General features: G+C 42.1%; 1 protein-coding gene across 2 annotated transcripts in view; it reads left to right on the top strand.

Annotated features, from left to right (window-relative positions):
- Positions 1-22143, top strand: part of hdac4 (histone deacetylase 4) — a 126211-nt gene that overhangs the window by 73012 nt on the left and 31056 nt on the right. For both annotated transcript variants that reach the window (XM_056388666.1, XM_056388667.1), the window contains 11 exons: positions 540-690; positions 3790-3910; positions 5491-5609; positions 10844-10972; positions 11124-11230; positions 11619-11738; positions 12054-12261; positions 12941-13158; positions 18007-18279; positions 20238-20424; positions 21009-21142. In XM_056388666.1, the coding sequence (XP_056244641.1) occupies positions 540-690; positions 3790-3910; positions 5491-5609; positions 10844-10972; positions 11124-11230; positions 11619-11738; positions 12054-12261; positions 12941-13158; positions 18007-18279; positions 20238-20424; positions 21009-21142 (1767 nt within the window). The remainder of the gene's footprint in view (positions 1-539; positions 691-3789; positions 3911-5490; positions 5610-10843; positions 10973-11123; positions 11231-11618; positions 11739-12053; positions 12262-12940; positions 13159-18006; positions 18280-20237; positions 20425-21008; positions 21143-22143) is intronic.

The raw sequence follows: 22143 nt of genomic DNA, 5'->3' as shown, positions 1-22143 counted from the left end.
GAGACATTTGGCCCCAGTACACCCAACGTGTGTGTGTGTGTGTGTGTGTGTGTGTGTGTGTGTGTGTGTGTGTGTGTGTGTGTGTGTGTGTGTGTGTGTGTGTGTGTGTGTGTGTGTGTGTGTGTGTGTGTGTGTGTGTGTGTGTGTGTGTGTGTGTGTGTGTGTGTGTGTGTGTGTGTGTGCGTGCGTGCGTGCGTTTGCGTGTGCATGCATGAACATTTTGTATGTGACTCATTCCACTAAAAAGCCTCACTGGTGTCAGCCAATAGGGACGATCAGTCTGGGCTTAAAATAACTCCCCAGTGTGTCTTCCAGTCTGCTCAGTCGTCAGGTTAGCGTGCCTCTCATTATGGACTCAAGGCTAGTGAAGTCATGCATTTTAGAAAGGCTCAATTTCAAATCAGTGAATCTTTAAAATAAGCCATGGCTGCACTTTGTCAAAACAATATCTCCTCATATTTTGTATGTGTCTCATCTGCTGTGTCCCGTTGTACTCTTTCTTCCTTCAATGTCCTTGTTTCTCTCTCTCTCTCCTCCAGCACCAACAGGATTTACTGGCACTCAAACACCAACAGGAGCTTTTGGAGCATCAGAGGAAGATGGAGCAGCAACGTCAGGAGCAGCAGCTGGAGAAGCAGCAGCGGGAACACAAACTCCACCAGCTCAAAAACAAGGAGAGGGGACAGGAGAGTGAGTAGCAACTGTTGTGCAAGTGTGAAGAAAATTACCAACCGTTTATCTGAGGGATGCTGTGCACTTGTAGTTACAAAATGTGTCACAGAGTTAGAGCTGGACGGGAGCTGAATGCCATCATTATACAGCATCAAAATAATGCACTTTGTTCTATTATGATGAAAAAGTTATGAGGGGCCAAAAGAGCATCACTCCAGTGAAGAGGAAATACTGAATAAAAACTAGTTGTATATGTCACAATCTTTCCATCTGTTCCTGAGTTCCACTGCTGAACATTACGGTGTCACACTGGAGATGACGTTTGACCATTCGGATATAAAATGTCATCACTTCATCATTTTTATCCTATTAGGTATTTGTGTTAAATTGTGTCATAATTAGCGTATAACTTCTTGAGTTATGGCAAAAAAAAAAAAACATGTTTTGTGAGGTCATTGAGACCTTGACCTCTGACCTTTGACCCTCAAATCTAATTAGTTCATCCTTGAGTCCATGTAAATGTTCCTGCCAAATTTGAAGGGATTCCCTCAAGCTGTTATGGAGATGTCACATGCACAAGGCCAAAAATTAGATTTGTGAGGTAACAGTGACCCTGACCTTTGACCTCATACCACCAAAATCTAATCATTTCATCCTTGAACGTTTGTACCGAGTTTGAAGAAATTCTCAGCGTGGAGGCATAAAACTTGTGATGAAGAGATCAGTTATGTGTGTTAGTGTGTCTGCATTCCCACGGTTCCCACGAGTAAGCTCTAAACAAAGCTGTCATGTTTGACCGAGCATATATTCGCCCTCCGCCTCCTCAACACTGCCAACATCTGTTGTAACTGTGCTGAAGATCTGTGTCATTTTATCACAGCAGGTGCCAGAGAGCCTTGACCCTCACAGCGCCTCTGTCACAGCACCTGTCCTTATAGCACAGCAGTCAGAGCAGCCTGACCTTGCACATTTACCACAGGGAATTTCAGAATAAGACGGCCAAGGCAAGACAAGGAGAGCGAGACACTGAAGTGGCTTTCATCCTTATAAACTGCTCTTGTTTCCTAGTCGCAACAATATGATTAAACCAGCCAATTCACTGTAGCCTGTTGACTTCATCCATTTATTTTTCCTTTATTCTTAAAGGATGGTTTTATTTGAATATAGGTTTCATTATTCCTCCACACCGGTGACCGCCATGGCCATGTACGCACTGACGTACGTCCCTCCTGAACACCATATCCCCGGAATTTCTTCAAATTTGGACGCTTATTATAACACAATTTAACACAAACATCTAATAAGATAAAAGGATGACATTTTATATCCAAAAGGTCATCTTCATTGTGACATCATGAAGGTCTGGTCATTATTCAGTGCTGTAACTCAGGTACATAAGCGGAGATTGTGACCATATTTCCTGCAATTTGACTGGCTGGTGGAGACGTACAACAGTGAGGCACTAATTCTACTTTTAGTTGCTTCGGCCATCAGTAGATTTATTATGATAATGTCGTCATCAGCAAAGCATAGTGGTGGCATTGCTAGAGCAAAACAAGTTCTTAGCAATTAACTTAGTGTGTAAATATCCTCCTAACTGACAGACTGAACCTTTGAAACCAAGGTTGACTGTCTGATCTGCTGATCCAGCTACAAAGTGCTCTTACCTTTCTATGACAAATTAATGCTCTCTTGATATTGATACGTACGTGACCTTTGACACAGTTGGCTGGCAGGAGGAAAGTTTTGTGGCAGTTATTTATCTGTGCCAAGCCAATTGTTTTTCCCGTTCCTGTAGTTGTTGTAAACTACATAAATAGACGGCGGCATGAAAGACTTGACTCACTATGTCGACACTACACGAATATAATCGCCTTGCCTTGCCCTGCCTTACTGAATCGCACATGTTACTAAATGTTTTTCACCCACTTCATAGAGCACTTGAACGGCTCTCATAATGTGGGGAAGAGGCATCCGTTTCTCACGCTGGTGGGTGTTTGTACGCATTTACATGAATCAGAAATATTGTAAATGGCTTGTTTTATATTTTGCTGCATACACCTGCATGCATATTATTTAAACTTCTAACTTATTAGATAACCTCATCAAAACAGATGATGTTTTATTATGATTATTGTTAGCATGGCTGTTAAATGGTCTCATGTGGGTGTTTTTGGACGGGCTACGATGAATACAAATCCTTTTGAATATAGTTAATGGTGGATGCACGTTTGGAACCGTGATTTTCTGCCAGTAAAAAGTCCTTTTTCTCAACCATTCTCCGCTGGACAAAGTGAGCCTACAGTTTGACGTCTACGGAAAGAGCATTGGGTTGTAAACAGAGGAAGCTTTGTTAAGTGCTGCAGTAAATTGCATAGAAGGCAGTCTCATAAAAGCCAATTTGCTTCAGTGGCAAAGCGGACATATTGGGATGTCAGCACTTCCAGCTGCACCGTGATTTAGAGATCATATATTAGCTGTTGTCGCTTTCACATACTCTTTTTTTTCACCACTTTCTCTCTCCAGCTTCACATCACCTGTTATCACTCCCCCTCTGACATTCTTAGAAAAACACACCTCCGTTGATTTTCCTGTATTCTCAATACACCTATTTTTTTGCCCCCTTTATTGCTCTCCTCACTCCGGTTCTCATATATTTTTCTTTGTGGTCTCTCATTCCCTCTCACTCATCTCCCTCCCTGGACAATTTGCTTGTAGCTGTGAAATGAGGGTGGTAATTGAGGAGAGACCGGGAGCTGAGTGAAGCTCATGATGTGTGTCGAGACGAGTCGCACCGCACCGCCGTCGTCTCTGCGGAGATTCAGTGAAACTCTGATGCAAGATTGTGCACTCTGCATGCAGCTAGAAAACCCATTATCTGTCAAAGCATGGATCGATGCTTCACGTTGGTGTCACAGATTGAACTGGGGGTACAGTACAGTGGAGGCACTGAATCACAAAGCTCTCCAGAAATGCAGTACTGGAAAAAAAAGTATTTTTGTATAAGGACAACAGGGCTCTGTGTGTTTGAGTGTGTGAATAGAGTTCGTTGGAGAAATGCACTATACTTACCTTTGGTCATTGTCCCCCCCCCCCCATACCCCTGTCTCCGTTTAGGTGCAGTTGCCAGTACAGAGGTAAAGATGCGGCTTCAGGAGTTTGTCCTGAACAAGAAGAAAGCCCTGGCTCAGCGAAATATAAACCACTGTCTGCCCAGCGACCCGCGCTACTGGTATGGGTGAGTGTCACAGCCGACCACCACAGAACCACTCGCGCTTTTGACAGTGTGTGACACGATGACCACTTTACGCAGTGTAACGTCTTACATTCGAGTTTATGTCAGCATGAAATTCCAATTTACGCAGCGTTTGATTCGTGAGAAAACACACACGGTGCGTTTTTCTGTGCTCCACATGTAACTCAGTGTCACTCATCATGTCACCTACCTTCCTGAAATTGTGAATGTGCATCCTTCATGCCAAGCACTGTTGTCAAATTCAAAGAATGCCTTTATTTTTCTTCAGAAAAGCCTTTTGAGCTTAAGATTATAAACTTAAACCCCTTTTTATATGTACAGTACGAAATGCATACTTCACAACAATTTGCAGTCCTCACACACTTCAACACTACACTACACTATAAACTTCAACCTGTAACTGGTGAAGGAAGCGAGTGAAGGACAAGATCATGCCCTTTTCTTTTTTCTCTTTCACACTCTTTGATCTTTGATTTTTGAAGGTTACTTTATAATACTGCATTTTTCTGAAGGAAAAAGAAGAAAAAATATGAAAGATTCAAAAGCTGTCCACATTGATGAAACCTTATATTTATGAGATGGTATTGGTTTTGTGGTTTTTAATTGTTGCCTTTTCATATCTAAGCTCAAAAGTTGTGAAAAGTATCATTAAAGTCCCTCATCACCGTGTCTTTGTGAACCCTGTGCTGTTGTGAACCTCTGCTGTGTGGGTATTTGTCATTGATGTGCTCTTGCGTGCGGTGAATCCCTGCGAGTGGAAGACGTTTCCGACATCAGCGTTAGCCTCTCAGTCCTTCGCCAGTCGTCTCTGAGTTAAACTACAGAGAAGATGTTGAAAGAAGGAGCCTTTCTTTCTGTCAGCGTTTGTTGTCTGTGATTGGCAGCTGGCTCTCTTTGAGGTGTGTTTGTGTTGTGCGAATGTTTGAAGTGGGCAGAGAGAAAAGACAATTGCACCTCTCCTGTGCTTTCAATATTTGAAGAGGCTTTAAGCATTTTTCTGCCAAGGCAGACGCACACGTAACTTAAAGTGTCTGCCATCAGTAAGGAAAATGCTTTTCACTGTCATTGCTATTTCCAGTTTCCTTAGTCTCCTACCTGTTTGCTTTCTCCCCAGTTCTTCCATACATGTATCCTTTCATCCTGCATCTCTCACCTTCTCCGTCTCTGTCTCTGTGCGTTCTTCACTCACCTTTCCAACAGTAAACTAAACCTTCGCCTCTTTGCTCTCTTAAGGTGAAAAGGAGAAGATGCTCTCAGCTCTCTGTCTCCATTCCTTCTCTCTATTCTTTGTCTCTTTTTTTTTTTCATTTCACTCACATTGTTGTCCACTCTCTGCTGTGCCTTTTTAAGGTGGGTGATGGAAGCTATCTCTGTCTATCTCTGTAGTGCGTGCGTGCGTGCGTGTGTGTGTGCGTGCGTGTGTGTGTGTGTGTGTGTGCATGACAACAAGCTTAGCAAGCATGGAGCCAGACTTTACTAGGAAAGAATTACTAAAATCACATTGCATGTTATAGTAATAATGTTTTAATGTTTTTTCTTTTTCTTTTTACATCTTTTTGTAGAAAAACCCAGCACAGCTCTTTGGACCAGAGCTCTCCTCCCCAGACGGCGTTGTCAGCGTACAACCACCCACTGCTGGGCACATATGACTCAAAAGACGACTTCCCTCTCCGCAAAACAGGTACAGACAAGCACTGTGATGCTGCTGAGGTTTTGTTACTTCCTCATATCCATATTCCTCCACCTCTTACAGCCGACTACCCCTGCCTGTCCAGAAGGACACCCTAATCTTCCTTTTCCGTACATAAGCAAATGAAATGGCTCATTGGGTTTCAGAGTCAGGCAGATGAACCAGGAGCCACTCAGCGGAGGATTAAAATGAGCCCCTAAAATATTCTTAAAAAAAGATATCAAAGGTTATTTTATGAGGTCTTTTGAACCATGTTAATGTAAATGAGGCTGGATGGACAGAGAGGGGAACCACTTGAAAGTAGAACATTATAACCCCTAAAATCGGTTGAAAATTGTCTTGAATCAACTCACAAAAATCGTAATAATGACCAAAAGAGATCATGGGGCCTTCACAGACAGACATACTGTACATACACATGTGGGATCTTTAAAAAAAAAAAGAAAAAAAAAAAAAAAAGAAAAGAAAAAAAAAGCCAGTTTGCTCTTCTCCTGTTTTAGACTCATTCACACTGATATTGACAAACACATTCAAGTCACACTCCTTCACAGAGGTTGAAGATCGCACTGTTCAACAAAACAACTCTGGACTACTCCGAGACGTGTCCCGGGAAACAAACCGCAGTTCCTGCCTTTTGGATGCCTCAGACTGTTATTTCTCTGTCCTTCTGTCCATGTCAAATACGGCCAAGCTGTGATTATTCACTTAGCGTCAGCAGCTGCTTTGGCAGTATCGCTGCCTGCTTTCACAGCTGGTGGCTAAACTCTGTGTACTCTGCACTCCTGCCCACCTGCTGTGAACTGGAGGCAGGAGAGATTTATCCTGGCACACAACCTTAGACCGCAAGTTTCAACTTTCAGGGACACTCAGATGTAATTCAGAGATTCGGTTCGCCAGTGGTGCAAAGAAATATTCACATCTCACAGTTTCACAGTTCGTACCGACATGAGGTCTAACAGGCTGTGTTGTACATACGCATCGCTATGGATATGTAAATTAAAATGACTTTTAGGAGAAATGGAGTTTGAGGTTTGAAGTCTTTGTGTCAGTTGTGTGGAGAGGCAGAAAGGGAACACTGACTGCACATGTGCCCACATATGGCACGGCTGTTGAGGAACTGTTTTGTCAATAGTGAGCAGATATAGATCAGATCAGACTGGCAGACAGAGAGATGAACTGTGTTGAAGAGGAAGTGAGTGACAGTGGCCGACCACAGTTGTGCGCCACTCTGACGACTGGAACCGTCACACATGACGTTTTTGCCTGTGGTTAGCCGCGCTGCTAATGTATGCGTGTAAATTATAAATGTACGTAAAGAATTCTTCTTCTCTCTTGCAAGTCCAGGCGTACAGTGGATTACAACAGGGGTCCATTGTCCGAGTCTGAGAGGCTTTGTGATTATGGCTGTTAGAACACAGAGGGCCACTTTGAATGCTGCGGCAGGAAGTCTGTCAGGCCTCCATGACAGACGCAGACTTGTCATGATGACCCCTTTCTCCCTCCCTCACTCATTCAGAGAGTCGCACACATTCCCATACCACCCTGTGCACTGAATATTGAAAGCGTGCAGGGTATCCCCATGCAGTATAGCACTTTCACATTCTTTAATCCAATGCATAGCTTTACAATTTGATGCTCCTGTTCAGCGCAGAGAGCAGTGAGTGAGGTGAAGAATCTCTTTTAAAGGACATTAGGTCACTTTTTAACCCACTGACCAAGATTAGACCCATTTCCTCTAACGTCATTGGAAATGACTCGTTTTAACACTCACTTCCTGCTTCTACATTTGAGTCCCCGCTGATTGTCGGACTTGTTAGTGGACTGTTACCACTTCTGAATAAACCCAGTATTTTATACATCTAATCTCAGGCCCCTGCCATGTTGCTTGTAATGTTGGATGATAATGAAATTTAAACTGAGTGCACTGGTGCACCCGTGGGCAGCTCTGTCATGTTATAAATGGCATTTGAAATAGCTAAAATGTAAATAAGAGGGGAAAAATCACCATCTGCTTTTCCACCCACCTCACTCGTTTACCACTTGGGTGTCACAACAATCAGTAATGGACGCCACTGATTTTAACAAGCTCGTGGCACCTCCATGAAAAGGCCTCATTAGTTGTATCTGTCAGAGGGAAAATGTCAGCCAGCTTTTGTGCATTGTGCTCATATCCACTTTGTATGTTCACAGGAGAGACAGTTAAATATTTTGATGTTATTTAAGGACAAGTGTCTCTTGAAAACTGTAACTAAGAATTGATAGCTTTTAATCATAGCTCCTTGTTCATACAGTAATCGAGCTGTAATCCAATTGGATCTGGTTTATTTGCCTTCATGTTTCTAGAAAATATGTAAAAGACAAATATATCTGTCTATATGTCTGCCTGGGTGATTACGTCCCATCTAATATATCTTTCTAATGTATCAACCACATATGATATTTCAGGGAAGCGCTGTCGATGAGTTTCAGAAAACTACTCTATTGATTTCTATAAATCTCTCTCCCTCCTTGGAAGAGCGGTACGGCTTCCCCCTGCATGATTATAGCAGCTCGGGACTCCCATTTGTCAAAACAGTTGAGCAACTGATCAATATGTTTTGTATGAGAGAACCAGTTTCTTCCTGAACTCCCGATTGCAATACTAAGCACCACTTGTAGGGATGTTTAATCTGGTATTGATATGCCGTCAGATGGGCAGTGTGAAGAGTTTTGTACAGTACTACATAGCATGGAAATTAAATATGCAATGCTCGGATTCAGGGCTATCGTGTGTTATTTCACTTCCTGCTGTTTCCTGACAAGAGAGGATGTAAAGTTACAGAAGCCAGAATGTGGCAGGAAGTCTGAAAAATTTAAACTGCTGATGTACACCTGGGTCATCACCACCATAAAGTAGGACAGTGATGTATACTGTAAGGAGGTGACAAGTCCACCTTTGCCAAAGGTTGCTTACGCTTGCACAGGAAGAAGATGAAGGAGAAAGGCTCAGCAACGAAGGAGAAGGTGGCAGAGGAAAGAGAGAGACGTAGGGAATTAGAGGAAAAGAGGGAGAGGAGGGCATGGATGGATGGAGGCAAGGGAGGGAGGGAGAAAGGGCTGTAGTAAAATGCCAGCGTCAGCAGTAAAACCAGTCTGGGCCCTCTGCAGCGAGTGTGTTCGCACATGTGCACACTGGTGTGCTTTTGCCCAGTCGGCATTAACACCCTTCAAAGTCACTGTGTCCTGAGGTGAACACCCCCACTGCGACCACGGTCGTACTTCACCTTCCCTCCCTTTCTCATTTACTGTCCTCATAACCTCCTTCTGACCTTCCATTTCTGCTTATATCTCGCTCATCTCTCTCTCCATCCACTCCTCCTTTTACTTGTCCATTTCTTAATTGGATGCACAAACACAACCTTGGTCGCAACCTTCCAGTCCACTGTTGCTCTGTGCTCTCTTTCCTCTCCCCTGCAGCTTCTAACACCTTTGCAGCCCACTGTTAGTAGATCCTCTCAGTGTGATAATGTTTCCTGTGACACCTAGTTGATATTTAAAAAATATAATGTAAGGGATATATTAAACATAATGTTTGTGTATGATTTAGTACATGAATATCAAGAGATACTCATGGCCTCGTTTGATGGCGGTGCTTCCAACACCATGGCTCATATTCAAGCTGTTTAGACTTTAATATGTTTTATTAGGATGTCATCTGAAACAGCTCAGCCAAACATGCTTCCCATCATTAACAAAATGATGAGGTTATCATTTAGGGTTGATCAAAGCACATTCAGAGTCAGACTCACAGATACCAGATTGTTGAAATGTTTGGTTTTTATATCGTAATAATAATGGCAACAATTGTCACAATCCGAAACTACTACAATTCCCTTTGCAAAAGACTAAAATTGAACTTGAATGCACTGTGCTTCTTCTCTCATAGTCTTTTCTTTTCCTCCAGTTCGGCTAATGCACAGCATTTTATCCCGACCCACCCCATCCCAATTAACAAAGACTTAGGAAGAGTGGCCTCCACTCAGAAGAAGCACTTTTTTAAATAATTGAGTTTAATAACTTCAGCAGCATAGTTCCCCTTACAATTGAAAGTGCATTTGAAAAAGTACTTAGACATTATAGATTCACTATAGGTCAGCTCATCCCCACTGACCAGGAGGTATAATACCTGCACCTCTTTGAAGTACATTAAAACTTGGTGAAGATTCATCCTACCTTGATTAGCATTCAAGGCTGCAGGATGGAAGGACCGGGGGGGTTTATAATGACCCTGAATACATCTTCTAACAAAGAATACAGCACACAAAGAAAACGCATCAAAAAGCCCTGCTCCTTTTCTGAAGAGCGTAGTTTGGTCTCTGTGAGACAAGGTCATGGAACGAGCACAGGGTCAGTCGTTGGTCAGCTGTCCAGCTTTGGCTAATTGAACGGAAGGAAGCCAGTGGAAGAGGGAATAGAATAAAACTGCCTGTGTTTGGTGTAGTCTGGCAGAGAGACACCAAGGCAAGACTGGCCAGAAAAGGTCAGGCTACTCACCAGCACAGCTCCATAGCAAATCCAGAATGGGAGCATCTGTTTCCAAGCAGAGCCCCCGAGAAATGTAGAATCAGACGTGCACACACACACACACACAGACACACACACATACCCATACGCTTGCAAACACACATGAAGACACACTCTGGCAATTTTTTTTTTAATTGAAAGTGTCTGGAAACAAGCAGTGTTCATTAGCAAAGCATGGAGGCAGCATCATTAAGCGTGGGGTCAAGATAGCTGCCAGTTGGCTGCTTCGGCTCTTGTTGCAGTGCTTCCTCCTGTCACATGACGACGGCTAACATCAGCTCCTAAATCTGTCGGCCAACACATACAGTGTGGCCTGTAGGGACGAGCTCATTAGCCCCGCTACATGCCCGCAAACATGCTCCCACTTCTGTGGCCCAGCAGTCGGCCACCGAGCAGAGCGCCAGTTTAGAGGGAACTTGGGGTTTTAACAGATTCATATTTTTAGAATGGATGCCCCAATTGATAATCAAATACTTAACCCTGGCACTGCTTAGCTCTATCCACTTAGTTATCTGCTACTGCTACATATGTTAAATGGGATGGGACCACATTTGTAGACAAAAACAGACATTGACAACCCATCTACTTAACCCTTTTATCTTACAATAGATTGAAACGTCAAATCCTCCATCCTGTCCTTGTTGCTCTCTGTATCTCATCAGCCTCCGAGCCCAACCTGAAGGTTCGTTCCAGGCTAAAGCAGAAGGTGACCGAGCGCCGCAGCAGCCCTCTGCTGCGCAGGAAAGATGGTCCAATCACTACTGCCAAGAAGCGTTCCCTAGACGTGGCCGGTGAGTACTCCTGTTGTTTTAATTTGGTATCAAGATAAAGATGTGCAGAAACTTATTTTAAGCCCAGTAAAAAAGCCCAATTCTACCCCATATTTGGAACATTTTTATTAATATTTGAAAAAAAAAAATGTCTGTGTTGCATGTACTTTAGAGTCTGCATGCAACAGTGCACCAGGCTCAGGTCCCAGCTCCCCCAACAACAGCTCCAGTAACATCCCCAGTGAGAACGGGGTCACCATCTCCAGCAGCCCAGGAGAGGTAACCAACGTTATGTTACAAATGCACGTGTGTGTCTATTGGTTTTTGTGTGTATGAGACAAACTGGCGACCAGGGTCCAAGAGGAGAGTTGTCATGTGTGTTTATTTCTCTGTGAGTGTCTCGGCTTATTTTACTGTACTTGTGGGGACAGACAGCTTTCTCTGCTTTAGGGTGAAGATTTGGTTTTAGGGTTAGGCATTCAGTTGTAATGGGTAGGGGGCTAGGGAATGTTTTATGTCAGTGATAGGTCCCCACGGATATAGTAAAAACAAGGATATATGTGTGTGTCAGAGAAATAGTGGAGAAGTAATGTATTGTATGTAACACTGTGTCTGCTTTGCATCTGAACTGTGTGAGTATTTACTGCACTGTGTTGTGTGTGTCCAGGCCTCCCTGCTTCAGAGATTGGCTGCAAGGGAAGGTTCAGTTAGCCAACTCTCTCTATACACCTCCCCTTCTCTACCCAACATCACCCTGGGACTGCCAGCCCCAGGCCTCGCTAACACTGTGAGTACACTCACTACACATTATTCTACAATCGTACAATAGACTATTACTTATAAAGAATCTTTCAGGTTGTGCATGCGGAGGTTGTGGATTATAAAACTGAGGTTCCAAAGCTGGATTTTGTATTTTCATAGATTTCTGGCATGTCTTTCGAGTATCACTCACTCCCTCTGATTCTCTCTCTCCATCTCACTCCCTCTCGTTTGTCTCATTTGACCCTTCTGTCTCCATCCATCTGCCTCTCTCTGTGCCTGCGTGCCTCTTTTCTTCTCCTTCCTTGTGTCTCAATCTCTTTCTCTCCCTCTCTTTTTTTAGGTGATATCAGGACACCAAGATGGTGAGAGTCATCTGCCTGCGTTACAGCAGGGCATTCCTCTGACCCCTCCTTTCCTGCCCACTGCCCACCTGCCCTCCTACTTGGCATCTTCAACGCTGGATAGGGAGGGGGCTGGAGGGGGCACAACTGGTCACAACCCCCTTCTCCAACACATGGTACTGCTGGAGCAGAGCCATAATCCAATGGGTCGGTGTTCTCTGCAACATTTATTTTCCTTACTTCTCAGCAGTGAGTAGCTGGTGTCTGCACTAATGCCTTTGCAGATCCCTGAAGCAATTTTCACACCATAATAATACTTAACAGTATATTCTTGCTGTCAGTTGGGCTATGGGGACTCCACATTACCTTAATTTGACTGTTGTAATACATGCACAGAAAAAAATCTTGGTAAGATGACAGCATATAAATTACATTGTAATTTTCCATGATTGAAGACTCCATCCAAGACTCATTTCTTGTTTTTAAGTTTTTAAAGTGATAGCATGTGTAAATATTATAAACAGGCAGATAAATAGCACTGCTCTTAGATGTAATTTTATCTTTGCCTTCACTTAAGGGAAAATTGATTCTTTTTTTATTGGCCTTTTTATATTTGCAATCCTATTAGCAAGAAAAACATTTCACTCCACAGCTTAGTTGCAGAAATTTTGAGAAGCTGCAAACTTGTGGAACACAAAAGTCCACAGGGCATTACAACCACGAAGGATTGAAAATTGTTTTACAAAGGCAACAATTAGGTGGACAAATAAAATTGAATTTTAGCTAATTGTGGCCCAAAAAAAAAATGATGGCCATAACTACAGAGATGTCACAATTTTTATTAAAATAATAAGAGGTTGCTTTAACCACTTTGTGTTTACCACAGCTGGTCTGGGTGGTCTTCCGCTACCATCACCTACTGTCTCCAAGCTTGCGCGGGGCCACCGTCCCCTGGGGAGAACCCAGTCGGCCCCTCTGCCCCAGCAGCAGTGTGGACAGGCCCAGGCCCTGCAGCAGCTGGTGGTCCAGCAGCAGCACCAGCAGTTCCTGGAGAAACACAAACAGCTGTTCCAACAGCAGCAGCAACAGCACATCATCAACAAGGTAATGTGTGTGTGTGTGTGTGTGCGTGTGTGTGTGTGTGTGTGTGTGTGTGTGGGGCAGTATTTGTCCCTCTACATGACACTGATTTGGTTAATGTCTGTGAATCCTGTCTTAAGTCCAAGGGCTGGAAGAATCACCCTGCAATCAGCAAGTCTCCTAGCCAGTCTTTCTTGTCTGTGTTCACGTTTCCCTACTTCTCCCTGTCACCCTGGCAACTGTGCTCTAGAGGAAGCTGCCTCCATATATGGTCACACAGGAAATGACCGACTGCATCATCAGAGGTGTGCATGTGTGTGTGTGTGTGTGTGTCAGGGTGTGTGGTTATGTGCGTGTTTGTGTACGTGCCGAAGTTCCTGTAGGATTACACCCCATTATATGTGTGTTGTTTGGCTGTTGGTGACTCCCTCTGCTTTTAGACTCCAGGCTGTTGTGAGTCCAGCTAATTAAGTAAAGCTCAGGTGTAAAACCAGGTTATTTTCATGTAACAGTAAGTTGTATGCATGCTCTTTTCTAGAAAACTTAAAAATGAGAATTTGACTAATGAGTCTGCATGGCATATTGAACGACACTGGGTCAGGACCTAGTATATGGATGGACCATGTCATAGGCTGTTTGCATTCTGCCTAGTGTCAGATAGTTTCAACCTTTATCTGTTTGCTTCTCTCCTCCTCTCTGTGCTCTCATATACAGTATTTTAATACAGCTGAATTTCCAATAGAGCTGTTCTCATTTACAAGTTTTTCTATTTCTGTTGTCAGACAACAGAAAAAGTGTGAAACAGTGACTGAAACAACAACATTTTAACCAGCACTCTCTTCCAGGCCATTTCCAAGCTGCTGCTAAAATCCAGATTTTATAACCATGACGTCGACTGACTAAATCACCAAACACAGAAGTTAAAGACAAAAACTGTGCTGTGATTTTGGCTATATTTACTGTAAGAAAGTTAGAAGCTCATTCATGTCAGCTGCCATGCGGTAAATTGAATGAGAGGCATAGCGAGTTTGCCTGTGGAGAAAAAGCCCAGGGGGCTCACGCTGGCAACTCGTTTTTATGTTGTTTTTATTTTAAAAGAAAGTTGCTGAAGTGGTCTGAAAAGTCAAAGAGTAACTTAGCAACAAAGGCACTAAGTTGTCGACACCAATCATTTTGAATGAGCAACGACCAATGGTGTAACCATATCACTAAGTCACGCAGCATTCAGCTGACCAATAGGGAAACTTCATCAGTCAGTCAGTAAGTGACATTCACATTCATAGAGCTGTCCACACTGTTGCGGCCTAGCTAGAGACCGAAACCGCATTTATGAACATTACGATTATTTTAATCATAGTATATTTATTCATCTTTTTTTATTTAAATTTGGCAGAGTGCTTTAAATGCACAGTGGATGTGTGACATAGAATGCCCTTCCTTAATTCAGTGTACCAGATCATACACACACTCACTTCAGATGCATGTTAGTTAATACATTTAAGGCTGGCGTTGCATTCGGATATAACCAGATAATACATTGGTGCACTGTACCAATCTGCAGTAGCTGATGCAGAGATATCCAATGAACTATGTAGTAATTTTTGTTTCCTGCTTGCTGTTGAGTGTGGCCATATTTTTGTGCTAAGTTGAATTTCCCTTAAAAAAAAAAAAAAACAAAAACAAACAAACTGTCTGTCTTACATAATCTGTCTGGGCACACAAAGTATGGAGTGCCCAGAAGGCCAACATTGCATGGGAAAAAGATTTGTTCACAAGCAACATGGAGAAATACTTGTGCTCTTTTTCAAACAGTTATTGCTATAATATAATTCCGTCAAATCAAAGGTTTGTAATGTCTAGAAATACAAACCACATGTGTAACCCTTCCGTCATCAGCACAATTACTACCACTGTAAGCTCCTTAAATCTGTTTCAAAGCAACCCAGGTTCCAAGTTTCTGCTCGGATCACTGAATCTGCACCTAACATTTAACTTTACAATAGAGCAACACTACAAATTACTACCTCATTACCTTTGTGAGTGCATAAATATGGAACAAATATAAAAACGTGTACTCTCACTGCAGCTGATGTAATTCCCATTAGTTTCCCCTAACTGTATCAGCAGTCTTCAGTAGTAATATAACAATATTAATCCGCAATCTCTGGTGCTCCAGCCTTTTTTATCAGATTTTCCTCTTCTATATAAATCTAGATGTGTTACTATTACAGTCATTTGTTTTTGAGTATTGGTGGCTTAAGTGGTTAGCCCACTTGTCTCACTCAAATTATTGAGTCAGCTGAGGTTTCTCTCTTTAGAGTTTGTTGATGTGGACTTCTGCAGGCACTCCATTTTCCTCCCACTGTGCTTGTAGGTGTTAATACTATTTGTATGTCCAGTTGCCTAATCCTCTTTTTACATTTCTTCTGCATTTAGGTGCATAAAAAGCATAAAACACAATGCTTTTCAGAAGTTGTCAGTGTTCAATTAACTTGAGCTCCGAGTTGAAGTTGTTGCTATGGAGATACATAAAGATGATGTTCATTCAGTTAACTGGAGCCAGGTATTCTTCTGTACTGCATGATCTGCCCTGATCTTAATTGCCTTAACTTTCTCATTCAGTCTCTGAATGAGATAAGTGTGACAGTGTAATTTGTTATAATGAATAGTTTGTCATTGTTAAACCAAGCTTGTATAAATATCCTTTACTAAAAGCAGAGATATATGATCAGGCAAGCAAAACCTTGAGTGAGTGATCTGTGTAATAGTGGCACAGATGATGTTCAAAGTATTGGCAGATTTTGTGGTTTGATGTCTTTGTGTTTGGAATTATATCCCCTCCACAAACGGTAAAACCACCAACAGCTGCCAAACTGGTTTTCACAGCGGCATTATAATTCGGGCATCTGCAGATAAGTAACATAAAAAAATGTACAGAATTTAATCTTATTAGATCACGTGTCCGTCCTCATTGTCTGTGTTTTGCCTCTTTACTGTCTTTTGACGAACATGGCGCAACCGAAAATTCAAAACAAAAATAGTACAAGGAAATGCCACTGATTTCTCCATAATCAAGTCAGGTTCTTTAAAACTGCAACAGACTTTTTGTTTAACATGAGGAAATACAGTTTTCCAGACAACAGTCTCTACAAAGTGATTTTTATCATAGTGATAAGGACCATCATTGCTGCCATTAAATTTGATTCTTTGTTTATGTACTGTACTGTGCAATGTTACAAACTATTCTTACAAATACCTTGGTAGTATATTATGATTGGTTCCATTTATTTACCTTATTCACCATGGGAGACCCACTACTTTGTAAAACATGAGTCATCTGTGGCCTTCCTTCCTTTCCTTGTTCACATGTTTTAGTCAAGTCAGCAAGGAAAGTGGGCCCTTCCTGCAAACGTAAAGTTTGGCTTTAGCAGTTCGACATGTTGGCAGCAAAGAAAGGAATGAAAGAAGCTTGAAAGCGTTCCAGCCTGAGCCTGGTGCCTACCATGAATTACCTCAGACAGCTAAGGCAACACTGTGGTATACTCAGTTAACTAATATTGTTGTGAAAGCGCGTGTGTGTGTGTGTGCGTGAGAGAGAGAGATAGATATGTAGAGTCAACTAGTGTCAAGCACCTTTCCTTCTCCTCCTCCCACCCTCTCTGTCTTCCAACTGATTCAACAGGCTTATTTAGTGTCTGTCCCCCTTAAGGTTCATATCCCAGCAACTATTTCCTCTGTTAAAACAGAGGGGGAGAAAGAGCAAAACAAGAGAGAAAGGAAGAGAGAGATTCGGTGTAGCAGGAGTGGAAGAGTGTTTTGAGTTTGTTTGGAGAAGAGGGACTGGGATGAGGCAAGAGCCTGCTCTCTGACGTCAATGGACTGTTCCCTGGGCAATATGCCAGCCAAGTGTGTGCGTGTGAATGTGTGTGTGTTTGTGTCTTTTTTTCTATGTCTGTGTGTGTGTGTGTGTGTGTGTGTGTGTGTGTGTGTGTGTGTGTGTGTGTGTGTGTGTGTGTGTATGTGTGTTCCATGCACAATCCGTGGTCCACTCTAATCATGACCTGCACATCAAGGTTGAGGTCTTTGACGACAGGGACAGGGACAGGGACAGCTGCCACAACAAGACTCCTGAATTCAGCCCTCCACAATTCTTCCTCTCTTTCTCCCTCGCGTGCTTTGCTCAGTTTTTCTTCTCTGTTACAGGCTCAGGCAGAGTGAACTCACCTACATGAATTACAAATAGTCACAAGGATTCTTTGAGGAGTTTTCAAACACATACATAACCAGAGAGTCCAGAGTGCAGATCTGGTTTATCTCTCTGTGTACAAAACATACAAGTGCCTGCCTAATGTCAGCTATTGTTTGATTAAACTTAAGGTTATTTACATTGTTGTTTTGTACTGGAACCGATCAGTCGGCTATTTTTGGAATGAAAACACTTGTTAAAGTGGCGCAAGTTGTCTGGCTTCATGCATTGTTGTCCCTGATGTTCTCTCAGTTGAGAGGGCGAGTCTTCCCCTCCCCTCTTTTCTCAAGTCATTAAAGCTAAAATCTCTTTTTGTCCTGATTGGATTCTGGATTCCTTTTTTTTTTTTTTTTTTTTTTTTTTATATGACTTTCTGAAACTTACTGCTAATAAGACTCAAAAGGCAGTTTGAGTCAATTACACACACAGTATGGTATAGTTATTGCTATATGCATTCACTGCTTCTCATACCAGTTAGTTCTTTAATCTTGGCCTGACATTTGGTGGACAATTTTGATGATAATGATTGTTTATTTTGAGATGACGTGACCAAGTGGAAATTACACCCATAATCATAGCCATGTTCTATAAAAGCTCTTACCCGAACTTCTCTTTTTTTCCTCTAGATAATGTCCAAGCCCAGCGATCAGGTCTCAGCCGCAGGCTCCAGCGCGTCAGGGCCAGCCAGGCAGCATCAGAGTCACCCAGAGGAGACGGAAGAGGAGCTCAGGGAGCACCAGGGGCTGTCCTCCTCATCCTCGTCCTCCTCCTCTACCTCTGTGCAGGAGACGGGGCCACTACGGGGTCTGGTCATCAAGCAGGAGCCCCCAGACATCCAGGAGCAGGAGGAGAGGGAGCAGAGGGAGAGACAGGCTGAGCAGGATTTCTTGTTCAGACAGGTGAGGAGAATGGGTGGGGTGAAGGTGGGAGTGGGAGTGTACATAAGGATAAATGATACAGAGATAGAAGATTGGAAGAGGACAGGGTGAAAAGAGAAAGAGGACAGTGAGATAAAGAGTGAATTATGGAAACTGGGGACTGACTGGGTGTGAAATTAATCAGTTTAAATACAGATTCCACAAGTTCAATCTGCTTTTCAGACATTTCAGTGTAAGAATAAAAACAAAGAAACTGAAACTGATCTGTCTGATGATTTCATATTTTCATCTGAAGGTTCACTCAAATTCTGTCTCTGTGACATTGTCATATCTCTCTCTCGCTCTCTCTCTCTCTCTCTCTCTATATATATATATATATATATATATATATATGCATATATATATATATATATATATTATATATATATATATATATATATGCATATATATATATATATATTATATATATGCATATATATATATATATATATATATATATATATATATGCATATATATATATATATATATATATATATATATGCATATATATATATATATATATATATGCATATATATATATATATATATATATATATATATATATATTATATATATATATATATATATGATATATATATATATATATATATATATGCATATATATATATATTATATATATATATTATATATATATATTATATATATATATATATATATATGCATTGAGGTTGACAATGACTGTAACAAGACACTAGGGAGGATTGTTTTTCATTGGACACCTAAATTTTGTGGGTCTGACAGCAGTGACAGATGGCACTAGTAGTGACTGACTGAAACATTACACTCTAAATTCGATCTGCCTTTTTTTCCCCAACTGACTATCCAGCCCACTTTCCGGCATAATCTCACCTACTGTATATTTACATCCCCCACCCGCCACCCCAAGTCACGCAAAACACACTTACACACACTACACATACACTGCTAATGCAGAATAATGTGTTCTCGTGAACGGCTCAGGGCATGTATATCTCCTCCACACTACTCCCTAGAAAGACCCCGTATATACAGTCACTTGTATGCTTTCAAAATACATACTGTACTCCCACACAAAAACCCACTGTTGCACAGAGGGTCTTTAATTTGGCATTACTTGTCCATCCTACATTCTCTATCTCTGTGTGGCCACACACGCACACCCATGCACAGTCAGGACACCATGTCCTCATCTGTCTTGCCCATCCCTGCTGTCCACTCAGCCAAATTCAATCAGGCGCTCCTCTCACTGTCGCCATGGCGCCCATAGTGTAAGCAGGCATGCCCACCGGAATAAAATAACAGGAGTGCATGGTGAGCCTCCTTTGGGTGGAAAGAGCACCCAAATATTTAAGTCAGGTACATACATATACTTCCCATGCGCTTACATGAGACACTTTCAAACTAGATCATTAATAAGTGATGTTCAAAAACCTGACTGACTTCTCACTTTGCTTGTTGTTCTGCAAGGATTATAATGGTTTATAATTGTCTCGTATTTGAGGCAGCTTCCTTGAAAATCACATGGAGAGAATAATCATTATGTGTAGTCAAGTTGAGAATAAAGTGGTTTTAGATTAATAGCATCCATTATCCCTGTCAAAAGACAGCACTAAGAACAGTCCTTACAACTGAAGACTCACATGAAGCGTATTTTAGGAGCTCAGGGTTAACAACTTGTCATTCCATAAATGCATTACTACTGTTTTCAGAAATGTGTGTCATTTGAAGCCCATTTGCTGCTTCAGCTCTATAATATAACAGAAAACTAGTATGTCTGTGTGTAACACAATATAAACTCCTATTGATGCAACCTATGTGTATTCTATAGTGTAGCAGCTTAAAATCTATGGGTATCTAGTGCCATCTTCTGGCAAGAGAAAGATATTGCAGTCCAACGCTCACACGGTACATGTCACTGTGTGTTTGTCTGTGAGAGCAGCAGGCTCTGCTGTTAGAGCAGCAGCGGATTCACCAGTTGAGGAACTACCAAGCCTCCATGGAAGCAGCCGGGTTATCAGTCAGCTTTGCAGGACACCGCCCCCTCTCCAGGGCTCAGTCATCTCCAGCGTCTGCCTCCTTCCCCATGGTAGTACAGGAGCCGCCTGCCAAGCCTCGATTTACTACAGGTCTGTTGAAAATTATAATAATAAGGGTGTTTAGATGCTGCAGCTCAGTATGAAACGAAACCAAATATGAATAGAGTAATCTAGAAACAAACCTGCTGATTGCAGGTTAGAGGGAATCTTTCCCTGGAAATACACAGCATGATGAGCCAACTTACAGTGGCTGTTTGTATACACAAAGCTGTTGCTAGGTATTCTGCTCCCCTGACAATATAAACCTCTGTAAGTGTAATTTAGTGTACAGAATCGCCTCGTCTCCCTGGACCCGCTCCAGATGACCTTTTCTCTATGATGCAGCAGGTGCAATAGATAATCAGACTTGATGTCTGACAGTGTGATTATAGGAATCCTGCTGTCATAGATGCATTATCACTAGAACCTCTTTCTCTCTGTGTGTGGGTATGTTTGTGTGTGACGGTGTGTGTGTGTGTGTGTGTGTGTGTGTGTGTGTGTGTGTGTGTGTGTGTGTGTGTGTGTGTGTGTGTGTGTGTGTGTGTGTGTGTGTGTTGTGTGTGTGTGTGTGTGTGTGTGTGTGTGTGTGTGTGTGTGTGTGTGTGTGTGTGTGTGTGTGTGTGTGTCTTCTCCAGGTCTGGTGTATGACTCTTTAATGCAGAAGCACCAGTGTATGTGCGGCAACACCACCAGCCACCCGGAGCACGCTGGACGCATCCAGAGTATCTGGTCCCGACTACAGGAAACGGGCCTAAGGGTGCACTGTGAGGTAAGGCCACAGTCACACTTTAACATAGAGGTATGGCTAAAGGCCTGCTGTATAAATACATTATGAATTATCCCCAAAGAAATGGAGTTGGATAGACACAGTTAATGATGGATAATAAATTATTGCCTGTGGTTTTGCTTCTACAAAATAAGAATAAACTTTGACCCGATCAGTTGTTTGTAGTGTCCTGTGCAGATAGTGTCTGTCCAGTTTGAACCGACAGACAGGATTAACCAGCACCTACTGGATTACTTGACAAATAAACCTAGCAGGCAATTGTGTCCTGTCCTACAGTGTCTGTAAGTCAAGTATCAAAAACTGTCCACATCAGCTATGTGCAGTAATACCCTGTGCAATAATATAGTGTGGTTTATAAAAGCATGGTTATTATACCACATGTGCAGTGTCATAACACTGCAGAGAACTGAACATGATCAGTATCCAGCATTCAAAGATAAACTATCATCCTTGCCAGTCTTTGAATGCATATCATATTAAAGGCTGTAACAAAATACAAAATAAACAACACATTTACTGAACACTATCCCATAAAATAACTTTTATATGTACAGATGCAACAAACAGTTAAATTATAAGTATATTAGCAGTGAATGTCTTAGTTTCGCTCTTAGCCTTTGTGTTTATTTGTTGCATATTATTCCTTTTTTATTACTTTATAGTCATTTGAAAAGCCTACAATATTTGTGAAACATTTTTCACCACTTAATTTGAAGTCACAGGTGCAGATTGTTATCATGACCAGTAGGGGGCAGTGTTCAGTCATTTTCAGTTGACACTTGGCTTTGCCAGTAAAAACCACACACTTATGGTTATGGTTTGAGAATGATCCAGAATTAGTTTCCCCTCCTTAGTTCTGACTTGCAGACACCACTGAGCTCTCTCTATATGCACTTCTTCTTCCTGAGCCTCACGCAATGTGACTACATTCATGCAGCACTTCACTCTGCCATTGCCCCCTTCTTGGGTGACTATGACAGTTT

Source organism: Seriola aureovittata, chromosome 11, assembly GCF_021018895.1.
Source record: "Seriola aureovittata isolate HTS-2021-v1 ecotype China chromosome 11, ASM2101889v1, whole genome shotgun sequence".
NCBI classification, from domain to species: Eukaryota; Metazoa; Chordata; class Actinopteri; order Carangiformes; family Carangidae; genus Seriola; species Seriola aureovittata.
The sequence above is the reverse complement of the archived record's forward strand: the minus strand, read 5'-3'. Positions and strand labels throughout refer to the sequence as shown.